The sequence below is a fragment of the Urtica dioica genome, chromosome 12, assembly GCF_054948205.1.
Source record: "Urtica dioica subsp. dioica isolate 48M chromosome 12, U.dioica_male_clone48M_v1_H2, whole genome shotgun sequence".
Taxonomy (NCBI): Eukaryota; Viridiplantae; Streptophyta; class Magnoliopsida; order Rosales; family Urticaceae; genus Urtica; species Urtica dioica.
In genome coordinates this window covers 21,413,765-21,428,435 of record NC_142767.1, presented here as the reverse complement: position 1 = coordinate 21,428,435, position 14,671 = coordinate 21,413,765, and the positions used below count along the sequence as shown (strand labels likewise).

Genomic DNA, 14,671 nt, shown 5'->3' with positions numbered 1-14,671 from the left:
AAAAATAATAACAAATAGCCATTTTAACTGTTTTCTAATTTCACACAATAGCAAAGGCACAGCAACACAAAACAGACCCTATCAAAGTTATCATTGCTTGTATACACAAATATAGGACTTAATATAGTATTATGCCAAGAGTGTTTAGTTATTAGTTACAATATCCGCATCATTGATAATTGTTATTCGAATGGAAATGGAAGATGATGTTTTAAAAAGAAATGAAAAATGGAAACATTATTGTCATTCTATTCTTTTTGAGGGAAAAAAAACGTGTAACTTTTAATTATAGTACGTGCATGAGCTAAGAAACAAAAATGGAAGATGATGTTTTAAAAAGAAATGAAAAATGGAAACATTATTGTCATTCTATTCTTTTTTAGGGAAAAAAAAAGTGTAACTTTTAATTATAGTACGTGCATGAGCTAAGAAACAAAGATAGTAAATTTTAGCTTTTTTTTTTGTGCGGTAATAAAAAAAGAAACAAAAGAATCTAATCTGTTAAGTATTTGTTCTCAAAAGAGTAAGACATCATTAGTTCTCGTATTCATACAATTTGGACTAATGTTAATCAATTGTTTCCTAGTTGGAAAAAAGACTTAATTTTAGTGCTGTTATAAAATTACCAAAAAAAGACCTGAAAATTTATAGAAAGCACATAAATGTCGCCGAACAACTTTCCTAGTTGGAAAAAAGACTTAATTTTAGTGCTGTTATAAAATTACCAAAAAAAGACCTGAAAATTTATAGAAAGCACATAAATGTCGCCGAACAACCAACCACCCATAATCCGTTTAAGGCAAAGGTTGGAAAAAAAATTCATATACAATGATATTTAATATACAGACCTTTTACAGTAAAAATTTAAAAAATATAAAAAGAGCATAATTTAGCTTTCTTTGATTGTAATTCTCAACTTTTGAGGAAAAAAAGAAAAGAAACGTGTTAAAGAACTTACTTAAGCTAGGAAATAAAGAGTATATTAGCTCTCTCTTTTTGTATTTTTTTTTTTTTTTTTTGTATTGCAAGAAGAACAAAAGAACCTAATTTGTAAAGTATTTGTTCTAAAAAAGAGCGAGACATGATTAGTCCTCCTACTCTTTCAATTTCGACTTTTTTTTAATAATTCAATTTTACATCGTACATCAAATCATCAATTACATTGAACATTTAACCACAAATTAGAATGTATAATCTTCAAACAACGATACTACGTTTCGTAAATATTAAATTTTCGCGCTCTCGCAGAAATCACTTTACATGCAAAAGATCTTGCCACTCAAACTAAGTCCTCGAGAGTTTTTCAATTTGAACTAGTGGTCTACTTTTTAGTTTTATTATAAAATTCCCAAAAAAGACCCGAAAATTTCGAGGAAGCATCTAACATGTCGCCGACCGAAAAACCCATAATCCGTTCAGGGGCAAAGATGGAAGAAAAAGAAAAAGAAATTTTTTTTTCTTTTCATATACAATAATAATTAATATACAAACCTTTTATTACACTACTAAAAAAAAGAAAAGACAAAAGCACAATCAAAACAGCCCATTCCACACACAACAAAGCAACCCCAAACAAATCGGGGGATCAAAATCATTGGTCGACGGACGTGAAGTCGGGCTCGGCGGGCTTCTGCAGCAGCATGGGCGGCATCCTGTCGGGGACCCTCTGCTTGCGGGTCCCGTTCCGCCGAAGAAGCCGAAGCGCGTTGGCGGCAAACCTCGAAGCATAGATCGTCGCCCCGAGGCTGGGCGAGCTTCCCCCTGCCTTGGCCAGAGCGTCCTGAAGCCGATTCTCCTCTTCTCGGAGGGACTCCTCGAGCTTCTTCTTGGAGTAACGGCGCCACGCGGCCTGGATGAAGCATGCGGCCCACGTGCGCCACTGCTGGGAGTAGAACCGGAAGGTGTGGCGCAGCTGCTTGCTGTGCAGGCGCCGGAACTGGGTGGCCACGAACTTGAGGTCGTCGGCCTTGAGGGCGAAGGCCTCGACTTCGGTGAGGGCCCGCACGGTTCGGGTCGAGATCGGGAGGTTGGCGGAGGTGTGGGGGTCGAGGGCCCACGTGAGGAGCTCCTCGCCGCAGAAGTCGCCGGCTTTCAGGTACTCCGAGTTGAAGAAACCCGTCCGACCCCCGTTCGTGGTGACCGTGAGGAGCCTGCCGCGCATGATGAAGAGCATCTCGTCGACGGGGTCCCCCTCGCGAGCGATGTAGCTCTCCTCCGTGTACAGCACCGGCTTCAGCCGGTCGCACATCGCGTCCAGGAGCTGCTCGTCCATCTTCTCGAACATCGGTACCTGGTCAAATTTTTCCCGTTTAGGAAAGTTGTTTAAAAGTTATCCCCTTTTGTCAAGTTACAAATTTTTTCATATAGGGTATATTTGTTTCAAGTTAATGAGCTTAGGGCTATATTTACTTTTCACCCATTTAGAAAAGATGATTTTTTTTTTATTTAGTCACAAATAAAAAGATGATATATTTGTTTCAAGTTAATGAGCTTAGGGCTATTTACTTTCTACCCATTTAGAAAAGAATATCCACTTATTGATGAACTTTTTGTTTAGTTACAAAAGTTTTACTGTTAAATTTAAATATAAAAAATAAAAAACTAGGTTCATATGATATATTTGTTGAACTTAGGGTTATATATTTTTCCCATTTAGAACAGATGATAAAAGATGATATCACTACCCTCGGCTTGATGAAACTTTTGTTTAGTCATAAAATTTACTTCTATATTTAAAATAAAAAAATAGTTTCATATGCTATATTTTGTTTCAAGCTAATGAAAAGGTTATGTATTTTTCCCACTTAGAAAAGATGATGTAGTTACCCACGGCTGGATGAAACTTTTGCCAAGTCATAAAAAATTTACTGCTAAATTTTTTCATAGAATATATTTTTTTAAACTTTTCAACTTAAAGAACTTGGGGTTATATATTTGATATTGAAAAAACTCAAGGCAAGAGGTGATTTTTTGTAGTCAAACTTGGGAGCTATACTATCGGTTTTCCTAGCTAAAAGGAACTCACTCTCATGAGCAGAGCCAAACAGAGATGGCGCTTGATGTCCCTTCTGAGATCCTTTGGAAGATTACATATCAGATTCTCTTCATCGACGCCTCTCGTCTCTTGCCATTTGTATTGCTCGTATCGCCTGATACGCTCTCTCAGATTCTCCGGCAACAAGCGGTGAGACATCCACTGCTCTGCGTCCCTCCTTTTCACTCTCATCTCCTCCAACCTAGTCGTTGTTGATTGCAAGTAAGTCTGTTCCAAGAAAAATTCCATATTTTTGATCGGATCATTACCAAACATGGTTTAAGTCTGCGAGTTTAAACACGAATTAACGCGGGTCAAACCTGCATGTTTCCAATGAGGAACGAAAATAGGACAAGTCCGGCGATCGAAATGAAGACTGCGAAGCAGATTTCCCAGACGTAAGTACTCGTGTTGAGATTTTGGCCGAGAGAACTGCAAAACAGAAAGATCTAGCGTAAACTCTCACATCCTGAATTCGTATGTTAACATTTATAAGCAAGTGACATTTACAAGCATTACACAGCTTTATATCGAGGGATAATTAATGACCCTGTGATATAGGCCACAAACACCAGCAACAAGAAGCATATATCGAACTATCAGTCCAAAATAGTCAACAGCCTAAAATTAACCTAACCTTCAATTTCATCCAAAACTAACTGTTCCATTTCAACCACCCTGAAATAATTTGATTGAGTGAAAAGGTTTAATACCGGAAGATAAGCAGTGAATTCCCTAATATTCACCAAGTTACCAACTAATATATGAACAGGGACGGAGAGAACCTCTCATGCAGTAGTACATCCTTTAATACATCCATAAACATGAGATCAATAAATCACAAGGAAAATTGTTTTCCTGTCCTCGAGACCATAAATAGCAATATATATATATATATAACAAAAACTTAGAATGTACACACACCTCAAATTCCGTAGTCCCCACCAAAAACAGTAGAAGAACTTTTGGGGGAAGTCCGTAGTCGACTCCACAATCCCGGATTGGAGAGCGTCGAGGAATATCCCGAAATCGAACGGCGGATCTTTCTCTTGGATCGGGCAAGACGCGTTCAAGAACGACACGGACGTCGCTGCTATGCGTGTATCGCAATACAGGGAATCGGAGTGGCAAGTAGTCAAGTTTTTCCTACACGCTTTTAGCCAACAAGTGGTTTCTCGCTCGATCGAAATCAAGTACCAAAACGCCCCAAGCACCTATACAACAATAAATAAATAAACAAAAAACGCTTAGAAAATAGGTACTAGTCCGATATCTTTCCCATCGTATTACAACTTACATGACTAGCGAGCATATAAAGAAAAAGATTAAACGCGGCCCCAGCCCAAGCTGTCTCGGTAAGTATGCCCGAAGTCCTCGTAACTTCCATATACAGCGGATAGATTCGGATAACCCTCGGCAAATACTGAAACAAAACCACGAACTTCAACAGGTTCTTCGTGTGCAGCGTTTCCGATCCCCCCAGATGCGGAACGATGATCAAAATCACCATCTAGGAATACAATCAAGAGGAGATTAGTCCGTGGTCTCACATGAATTCACTTTAGAATTCGATCGAGCGGTTTTACCTGGGGTATCGGAAGGACGGCGAGAATGTCTATGAAAAAGTACGACGATAAATATTTCTTGGCGATGAGCCAACCGTCTTCGACCAAAACCCCTCTCCCGAAGACCCGGGACGAGGGTGCTATGAACCCGGTCCGGAACTGGAAGATTATGTGGAGAATGTAGAAAATGTCGGTGAAGGAGCGTAACACACTGGCCGTGATCACCATATTGTTGTCCAGGCCGAGGCACTTCTTCTGATCGTCGATCACCGGGACGTAGAAGAAGAGAGGGTCGAGAGAGACGGCGATGAAGCACGAGAGGACGAAGATCTTGTTCCACCGCTGGAGGAACGGGCCTTGCGGGTCCAGAAACTTCCTCTGGGACCCGAAGCTTTTCGATGTTCCGTCGATCGACGACCACGACTTGAAGTTGAACGAGCGCTTCATCCTCTTCATCCTCTCCGTGCCGGTCCCGAAGCTCCTCCGAAACCGGCCCGTGATTGATTTCGATCTTCCTTGGTGGACCTCTTTGTCCGAGGCGTACAAACCGTCCACGTTTTTCTCCGCGTTCCAGTCCTGGAACCTGAAAATCACTCTCACTCATTATCTGCTACTCTTACTAAAAAAAAAAAGCTTTACATTATGGATACAATAGAGAAGACATTGAAAACAAACCTCACTAACTTCTCTTGCTGGAAGTTCATGGCTAAGTATAATTAGTATTATCTCTTGGTAAAGTGTTCAAATTTGGGGTCAAAATTTCATGACTGATGAGACGAAATCCCAGACAGGTTCTCCATCAACTCCAGAGCTCCCCAAAGTCAACCCTGAAAGAGATAATCGGACCAAATAAGGACGTTTTTTTTTTCTTCATACAGCAGAATTTCATTGTCACAATCGACAGTAAGGGTCCCAATAAATACGCTCAAAACTAAAGTAATTTTTTTTTTTTTGGTATCGATTAAAAACAAACAAAACTTGAAAAACGTACTAATATTCAATCTCTTTGTTGTTAAAAAAAACTAAATTAAAAAACTGTTTCTTTTTTCTCTCTTTACATTTACTCTCGTGAATTGATCACATCGCTACAGAATCATTAAAAAAAAAAAAAAAAAAATCGGCTCCGACTTCAATACGTTTAAGACAAACAGAAAATTACATCAAGCGAAACCCTTTTTCTCCGATGTTCCCGGTGGATTTCAAAAATCCAGACGAAAATCGTGCAAAACAAAGAAAAGCGAGGATATCGAAGAAGAACGAACGCACCGATGAGAGCCTGAGGATCAGAAGTTGCCAGGGACGAACCGGTCTGTTCAGAGTCTGGCCATGGAAGTCCGAGAGATTATTTAGTTCGCTTTGGACGATTAATGTTGAAAAACTCGGCCAAGAGAAGGGAAATAAGGGAAGGTTCGCGGAAATGGATTGCGGGGTCATGTGAGTATGACTGGAAAGGAAGACAAACTTTAGAGAGAGAAACAAGAGAGAGAGAGAGTCCAAAGTCCAAACAGTATTTGCAGTTGGGGGTGAAATTAAAAAAAAAAAAAAAATACCTTGTGGGTTGTGGGTCCCACTTCAATGATTCATGTTTTCAAAGTTTTTATCTTTTTCCTCCGATCAGACTACGGTCGTCAGATTGTGAACTGGTGCTTGGTTAAAAAAACAAAAACAAAAATCTTTGAATGGTAAAAAAAAATTAGCTGTTTGTCCAACTGGTCCGTGAACTATAAGGTTGATGTTATCTAGTCCATAGAGTTTTTAAAAAGTTACATGATCATCAATCTATTAGCCTTTCCATCAAATAAATAGTTGGAAATGTGTACGTGACTACGTGGGGACTTAATTGCAAACAAATAAGGGGCGTGTTAACTGCAATTTTTAGAAAAAAATTCAAAAACGATTTTAAAAATTATACATGAGTCACAAAAGCTATGAATCTTAGCTTTTAGAAAAAAAAACGTAAGTGTATTTGATATAAAATTACTTTAATATCCTCACGTGATTATCCATAGCACTGTTAAATATTTATTTTATGTCTATTTTAGTCTTTTTACTATAATATATTTATTTTACCAAACGCAAAATCAACTTTTGTTACCAGCAACAACTGTTTTATAAACAGCTTATCAAACACTTGTCAATTTAAAAAAAAAACCTAAAAGCGTTTTTTTTTAAAACAAAACTATGTCAAACGATGCCAATATATTTCTTCTCAATTCAAAAGATGAATTGCGTATAGTCAATTTGAATTACGAGCTTATAGTAATCAATAAAGACGTTACAAGATTAAGTCATTGATGTGAGATACACATTGGCCTTGGAATCCGCGATTATATTATCGAATAGTATAATATAGATACATGCATGTAAAGTTGAAAAAGGCACTTGATTTTGTTCACACCATCTTTTGTATTTTGTCATCCTGCAATACTATAATCGAGCTCGATCAAATCACTCAAATTGTTTCTGTGTTTATTTCATTCATTTTTAATTTATTTATTGTCAATTATACATTTCTAATTCATTATCTTATTATTTCATATATATTTATAAGCTCAATTCAGAATTAAATAAAAGAATTTACATTTTTGTTTTAACTTTAAGTGTGAATTTAATTAATTTAGATCCCTGATATCAGCCTACCGTATACCCAAGTACATTAAACATTTTAGGTCATTTTCAAAAGTAAGAAATAGTAGAAGCGGGACTATAAAGAAAGAAAAAGATTATTTAATAATTTCAATTGCTTTGACTTTTCCTTTTTCATAGGTTTTCTTGTGAATGAGAATGAGGTAGAACTTGTGCGTCACGCTTACTATTGATTCTAAATTGTAATTATGTTGATCATTAGTAAATATAAAATGTATGTCATAAACTAATTTTCCTTCATTTTGAAGCATTTTATTTGCTTTTGAATCCTAATTGAATGATTTCGAGTGTTTATAGAAATAAATTACACTTACACATGAAATTAGTTAAGAGTTATTAAGAAAGCCACCGGCACAGTTGGCAAGAGCCAAAATAGTAATACTCACGAAATGCATATAGAGCCCTAATATTAAATTGTTAATTTAATTACAAATAAGGCCAAATAAATGCCCAAGTCAAAATCGACAGCTTTAACTTTAAATATAGTTCAAAATATCAAGTTGACCTCCACTAATATCACGGACGACTTATGTATCTTACTCAGCTTGGTTCGAGAAGAAACTTTAGTGCACTAATAATAATAATAATAGATAAATGGAAAAACATTTATTCACATAAGTTAGGTACAACATTCTGAGTACTTATGATTAAAAAATGGTGTTAAAAATGTAATTATGCATTTTTTTATTTTTTACCTTCTGAAGATTCGTAATTTTTGCTACTGGTTCGGAATAATATATAGCCATATATAAAATTAGATTTGACTTTAGCAGCATTCTTTGTTTTTATAAAAATACATTGGTTGAAGAGTTGGGTTAGAGAATAATAAAATACAATAGGTTCCCTAATATATCTATAATAAAATACATGGGTATATATATATATATATATATAAACCTGTAGATTTCTAATTTCTTCCAGATGATAGTATGATACTAACAATCTGCGTCATGAGTCATGACTTCATATCTATTTGCCTTCAGAAAAAAAAAAATTATTAGCTTTCTTCGTATAAATATATTGTGATTGTTTGTATTACATAAAACTGTACTAAAACATCCTACCTAGCATATATGTGGTGAGTCAATTTGCTATTTTCTTAAATATATTTATTTAGTTCATGATTTAATGTATTTCTTACTTGTAGATTAATTCAGATATAGATGTTGTACACACATAAAATAATAATTCAGTAGCAATAGCATATGAATTAATTTTCCAGGTCATATGTCAATATATGTATTGAAATTTCAGTACTTAATACTATTGTAATTTATGTGACTTAATTGCTTATAGCTAGCATGAACTAAGTTTTCGTTTGCCTTAGCACCATAAAATTAATAAACTTGGGTCGGGCAAATGTGAAACATTTTGTTCAATACAATTTGATTGTGTAAACAAAAGAACTATCTAAATGCATCATGAGACGGGGACAATAAAAAAATATTTATATTATACCTAATCAAAGTATTAAATATGCTCAAACAGTCACTATTGATCTCATCAGCGAATAATACCCTTTCCATTTCAAACAGACTTGATGTGGACGTGAACAAAATTTTGAACACCTTTAGGATAGTTTTTTTTGTTGTCTTTATATATATATATATGTGTGTGTGTGTGTGTGTGTGTGTGTGTGTAAGAAAATATCAGGCAATTTCATTAAACTACCTATCCACAAAGATCACCTATAATAAAAAATAAAATAAAATAAAAAAGAAAAAAAGCCCCCATAGGGTTAGAGAAGTTTTCATAAAGAGAAAATAACAAAATTTACGCAATATATATATATATATATATTATATATATAGAGAATCTTGAAATTTGTGCCGATGGTCTATCCGAAATTGCGGTGACCGATGAAAATTACGATATAAATAATCTTGAAATTTGAAAAAATTGTGTCGATGAAAATTGGAGTGACCGATGAAAACAGCGCTAAAACACGAAAATTGTGACGGAAATAATGTTGTAAAATTCAATTTTAAAATATATATTCCCTTTGGTATATATGTATAAGAATCATTTTTGAAACCTTGGTTAGGAATTGAGCCCCAATTAAATATATAAATTGTGTCACATCATTTCCAACCACAACAAAAAAAAAAATTATGCCACATCATTCATACTGATATTTCTCGAAAAAAAATAATATTGATTCCAGTGTCACTCTTTATTTAATTTGACATTTAGTGTCACATGCGGTCCTAAAACGACATTGTTTCAAAACATGCCGTTTACGTATTACTTTGAAGGAAAACTATCGGTATTCCCTGTCAAGAATCAAGATGCCAAATCTGAAAGGGCACGTGGCAATCAATAAGTGGTGGCAGAAAAGGGAGTGCGTGGGCTCGACAGCTGATGAGTGACACGTCGCCACCGTTCTTCGGTTGCCAAACAAACCTTCAACTATCTCTGCTCTCTCTTTCTCTCTTTATCTTAGGGTTACGGAGATTCTCTCTGTCTCTAGATTCAGAGAAGATACACAAATTATTTCTGTGTATATACACATACTCATACATAGTATAACTGAAGTTGATTGGATACCGCTTTTTTCTTCATTAGATTAATCGCTTCGCTTTCCCTGTCGCCAGAGCCAGATCGCATCACTTGGTACATACGATCTTATCCGATCCGATTCTAAGTTCTTGAACCTGAACCAGATATCTGTAAATATCACAGTCTTTATATTGATTCCCGACTATCCAGAACAACTTCGTTTCATTTCGTGTTTCTTTTTCATTTGTGGTTTGTTAAATAAAGTGAGACGAGGAAATGAAAGTTCTGAGCTCGAAGAAGAAAGATTGGAATTTATATGTTTCTTATTGTTCGGATCAGTATGTGATTGTTTCTTTATATCAACTCTGTTAGTGAGTTCGGATGTTTAAGTGTTGTGAAAATGAGATTCCAAATCTACATATATAAGCGTTACGATAATATATGAGTTGCTTGTGGAGTTTTTTAGTTTTACATTGTTAAAATCTTTGAATCTTACATTAATCTCTGGTGGTATTCACGTTAGATTCTTCTGTATAACTATTATTTTCAAGTGACTGTCAATTTTTTTTTTTTTTTTTTTGTTTATATCCATGATTTTTGGAAGGATTGTCATTGTTTCGGATAATGTAGATTAATGTATCTGGGAAGTCATTCACGAGATAACTGGCTTGGAATGATAGGTTTTTTTTGTCGATCTTTAGATGATATGCAAAATTTGCCTGAGGAGTGTGATTGTTCAAGCTGGGCATATTGGAGCATTTACGCAGAGGGCGGTCCGATCGGTTAACACGCAAAGGATAGCGAATGAGGGTCTTGGCTTGAAACATTGGTTTAATCGTCAGTTTAAGACAAGTTTGAGGATGATGGTTGATAATACCGGCGCCACTGGGAAACAGGGTCCGATTAGTGATGCTCTTTCCGAGAAAAATGATGAAGGGATTGGATACTCTAGCGGAAGGTGTAAAAGGTTTAAACTGTTTCGTTTGTTCGTAGCCCATGCTGTGCGTAAATACTTTTTCGGGATTGAAATAGACTTTTTTTTTTCTCTCGGTTTCTTGACAGTGAAGATGGAAAATTGAGCTGGGGCTACTCAACTTTCAGAGGCAAGAGAATCACCATGGAGGATTTTTTCGATATCAAGACTGCCAAGATCGAGGGACAAACAGTCTGCTTGTTTGGCATATTCGATGGTTAGATTATTTTTCCCTTTCTCATATGTATTTTGCTTAGACAAAGCTCTACTTATATGTTTGAAAAATCATGTCTTGCTGCGATTGGTCTATATTAAATGTGGCCATTACCATATGCAGTACGAGTTTAACACGAATTTCATGCCAATAAGGAGATTTGATATTAGCTGATTTATTCTTTTTCATGGGATGGTTTTTTTATGATCTGTGTCTCTTGCAGGGCATGGTGGATCACGTGCTGCTGAATATTTAAAAGAGCATCTTTTTGACAATCTAATGAAGCATCCACATTTTTTGACGGACACCAAATTGGCTATCAGTATGTTTGACCTGTTTAATTGCTTTGATTATATATAATTGAAAACCCCCAATCATTTGTATCTGGCATGGTATTCAATTGTTCTTGTTATTGCAATTTTGTTGAAATTGCAGGCGAATCTTACAAACAGACTGATACTGATTTTTTGGACTCGGAGAGAGACCCTTTCAGGGATGATGGCTCTACAGCTTCCACGGCGGTCTTAATCGGAAACCATCTTTATGTCGCAAATGTTGGAGATTCACGTACGATAGTATCAAAGCACGGATTAGGTAGAGATCAGCTATTTCGAAACCCAGTTGCATTATTTACTTTAGCTTAAGTATTGATTATAAATATCGTACCGATTAGTGGTAATTTTCATTTTATTTTCTTCCAGCAATTGCACTATCTGATGATCATAAACCGAATCGAAGCGATGAGAGGAAGAGAATCGAAAATGCTGGGGGTGTTGTAATGTGGGCAGGTATACACGATTATGTGTCCCGAGTATTTATCCAACTTTATATTGTGTGTGTACTAACATTTGTAATGGTTCTCATGTTCCTGAATTACGTAGTATAAAGTAACTGGCAATTGATTGTAATCACTTACAATAATGTCAACTTGTGAGCAAGTATGATGAATTATCAAGGCAACGTTGGGTCTTAACTTTTTTTTTTTGGTTGCACAGGTACATGGAGGGTCGGGGGTGTTCTGGCTATGTCCCGGGCGTTTGGGAATCGCATGCTCAAGCAATTTGTTGTGGCGGAACCAGAGATCCAGGTTATTTTTTTTTTAATAAATCGTACTATTCACCTCTTCGTTTCTTATGTGTAGATTGACTCATCTACCAAAGAAAAAAAAAAACTGCCTTTTGATGCTCTTTCAGGACATAGAGATAGACAATGCTTTCGAAGTGCTTGTGCTTGCGAGTGATGGGCTATGGGATGTTGTACCCAATGAGGTATATCTATTCTCTCTCTTGAAGACTTTTTGTGTTTCAGTGTGTGTATATATTTTTTTTTCTCTTTTAATTTTTTTTTTCTTTCTTATATAATGAACAGGATGCGGTTTCGCTGGCTCGAGCAGAAGAAGAACCCGAAGACGCTGCTCGGAAGCTAATGGAAGTAGCTTTCAGTCGCGGAAGTGCAGACAATATCACGTGTGTGGTCGTGAAATTCAACCACGGCGACCTCGAAGCTGAAGCTAATCCAGAAACTGAAGCTGAAGCTAAACCAGAAACTGAAGCTGAAGCTAAACCAGAAACTGAAGCTGAAGCTAAACCTGAAGCTGAAGCTGAAGCTAAACCTGAAGCTGAAGCTGAAACTGAAACTACTCCCTCGACGATTCCGAGTGAAGAAGACAATAAGAAAGAAGAAGTTTGATATTTTTGTTGTGTGTGCAGAGATTTCACAGTCTGTGTTTGTTAGAACGAAACCACACGGGCAACCCCATTTTGGCTGATTAGCTGCTCTGCCTGTTGGATAGAATCTGGCGGTTGTTTTTATTCTTTGGTTTTTGGTTCTTTCTACATAAGTTAATTTCGTGTGATATGATGTTGTTTACTGTCCATTTTTTTCTCATGTCTTTTGTTCCAGCATACAATATTTATATGTATGTAATAATGTTAATCCTGATAATTATAATTTTCTCTACATAGATTATACTTTTTTTTTTAACATCTATAAGCAATCTTCATTTGTTTTGAACTGCTATCAAATATGATGACATAATGCAGGAGTTGAAAGATGTCGACTGTAAACGAAACTTAAAAACCAAAATACATGACGTTTGATCAACCATCAAGGTTTGTATTATTTGTAGGTGTGCATTGAGTGATATACTAGGGGTGTTTAGGCTCTCAAAGTACAGTTTGCACAAAAAAAAAAAGAATTCTAGTTAAATAACCAATTGAAATTGATAATTATCTAAAATTAGTTAAGCCAAATTGATTAGAAAATCAGCTGCTTGCATCAAATTTATTAGAGAAATATTCATAATTATCTAAAATTAGTTAAGCCATTTTTTTTACACTATTTGACGGTATCGTATAGAAACGACATGTCGTTGACCCAGCTCAGTCCGGCCCGTATGGTACAACTATAATCCAAAACTACGAAACTGCAATTTCCTAATTTTTCACAGAACGAACACACACAAAAAAAAGCCCCAAAATCCCCCGACAATGGCGGTTGCGAATCTCCGTAGAATCGCCGCCCAAATACACCGCCTCCCGTCCCTCTCCGTCCACTCGCAGTTCGTGATCTCCCGGTCCTCGGCCACGGCGGCGTCTCCGGCGTCGTCGTCGAGGAAGGTCTCGGACCGGATCGTGAAGCTCTTCGCGATCGATCCGGAAGGAAAGAAAAGAGAGGTGATTGGGCTCTCCGGCCACACGCTGCTCAAGGCGCTGATCGACGCGGAGCTGATAGACCCGGCTTCGCACCGGCTGGAGGAAATCGACGCGTGCTCGGCGGAGTGCGAGATCAGCATCGCTCAGGAGTGGCTCGAAAAGCTGCCTCCGAGGACCTACGACGAGGAATACATCCTCAAGCGAAACGCGAGGCCTGAGACCTTTACGAAGCACTCCAGGCTCGGATGCCAGGTCATCCTCACTCAGGAGCTTCAAGGTATGGTCGTCGCTGTCCCTGAAGCCAAGCCCTGGGATATCCCCTAGGGTTTTGTTTGGTAATCCTCTCATTCGCGTTTGTTTATTGTTGCTTTTTTCTGTGAATTTTCTCAAAATAATTTGTCTTGGTCTTCTGTGGAACCTTGAAAATTCACTATTGAGATTTTGGTATAATGATACTGGATGGAATGGCTTCTGTATAAGACTTTGGAATCAATTTAATGATATTTTTGTGTTTTGAAGTTGATATAAATTTGGCCTGAGCTTTTGTGGAAATATTGGTGTTGTGAGACTGGAATAGCTTCTATGTATGATTTCCGTTTCAATTTAATAAATGTTCCATCAAGATTTTGGTATAATGAGACTGTAATGTCTTCTGTACAAAAGAAATACCGATTCAAGTTGATGATATCTTCATGTTTGGAAGTTGATTTTTTTTTTCTTCACACCACAAGACATTTAAGAGGTTTATATTAAGACTTTGGTTTGAGTTTTTAGTGCTGAGATAACAATGGAAAGCTGTGAATTTGTGGCTGGATCAGGATGTGGTTTCGTGGGGATGAACACTTTATTCGAAGTGTCAGCTATTCAGGTCAAAATAAACAACAACGATTCTTGTTGTTTGGAATACCTCTGGTGGTATCTTTATGTTCAATTCATGGGAGTAGAATGAACACAATATTCTGTTATGATATCAATATATGGGGTATTTAGGTAATACTAAATAGTAAAGGGTTAGTATAGGTATTATGACAATTTGTATTCGAGTATAAATATAATGATCAGGAAGCAAACAACAGAGACACAAAA

General features: G+C 36.6%; 2 protein-coding genes across 4 annotated transcripts; one reads left to right on the top strand and one right to left on the bottom strand.

The window, feature by feature from the left end:
- Positions 1–1,257: 1,257 nt before the first annotated feature.
- Positions 1,258–6,105, bottom strand: CNGC1 (cyclic nucleotide gated channel 1). Its single transcript, XM_089603162.1, has 8 exons — positions 5,866–6,105; positions 5,275–5,426; positions 4,621–5,182; positions 4,332–4,544; positions 3,959–4,248; positions 3,355–3,466; positions 3,026–3,262; positions 1,258–2,290 (listed from the first exon to the last, which is right to left on the bottom strand). Exons 2-8 carry the CDS (start codon positions 5,301–5,303, stop codon positions 1,592–1,594), a joined length of 2,142 nt encoding a protein of 713 aa, XP_089459288.1. The 5' UTR covers positions 5,304–5,426; positions 5,866–6,105; the 3' UTR covers positions 1,258–1,591.
- Positions 6,106–9,598: 3,493 nt separating this feature from the next.
- Positions 9,599–12,890, top strand: LOC149380284 (Protein phosphatase 2C family protein). Of its 3 annotated transcripts, none has more exons than XM_089603250.1 (9): positions 9,599–9,858; positions 10,446–10,702; positions 10,807–10,934; positions 11,155–11,253; positions 11,367–11,525; positions 11,633–11,719; positions 11,927–12,018; positions 12,125–12,199; positions 12,300–12,890. In XM_089603250.1, exons 2-9 carry the CDS (start codon positions 10,446–10,448, stop codon positions 12,618–12,620), a joined length of 1,218 nt encoding a protein of 405 aa, XP_089459376.1. In that variant the 5' UTR covers positions 9,599–9,858; the 3' UTR covers positions 12,621–12,890. The 3 variants fall into 3 exon arrangements, with proteins under 3 accessions (XP_089459376.1, XP_089459374.1, XP_089459375.1); XM_089603248.1 differs by having other exon boundaries at positions 10,446–10,711; XM_089603249.1 differs by having other exon boundaries at positions 9,622–9,914; positions 10,446–10,711.
- The last annotated feature ends 1,781 nt before the right edge of the window (positions 12,891–14,671 follow it).

Bases quoted from the DNA above. Each gene is read 5' to 3' on its own strand.
- CNGC1 (XM_089603162.1), bottom strand. From the start codon at position 5,303: ATGAACTTCCAGCAAGAGAAGTTAGTGAG. The intron at 3,263-3,354 runs GTTTGACCCGCG...TTCTTGGAACAG, and splicing joins TCCTCATTGGAAACATGCAG to ACTTACTTGCAATCAACAAC. The intron at 2,291-3,025 runs GTGAGTTCCTTT...AAATTTGACCAG, and splicing joins GTTTGGCTCTGCTCATGAGA to GTACCGATGTTCGAGAAGAT.
- LOC149380284 (XM_089603248.1), top strand. From the start codon at position 10,446: ATGATATGCAAAATTTGCCTGAGGAGTGTGATTGTTCAAGCTGGGCAT. The intron at 11,720-11,926 runs GTATACACGATT...TTGGTTGCACAG, and splicing joins GGGTGTTGTAATGTGGGCAG to GTACATGGAGGGTCGGGGGT. The intron at 12,019-12,124 runs GTTATTTTTTTT...ATGCTCTTTCAG, and splicing joins TGGCGGAACCAGAGATCCAG to GACATAGAGATAGACAATGC.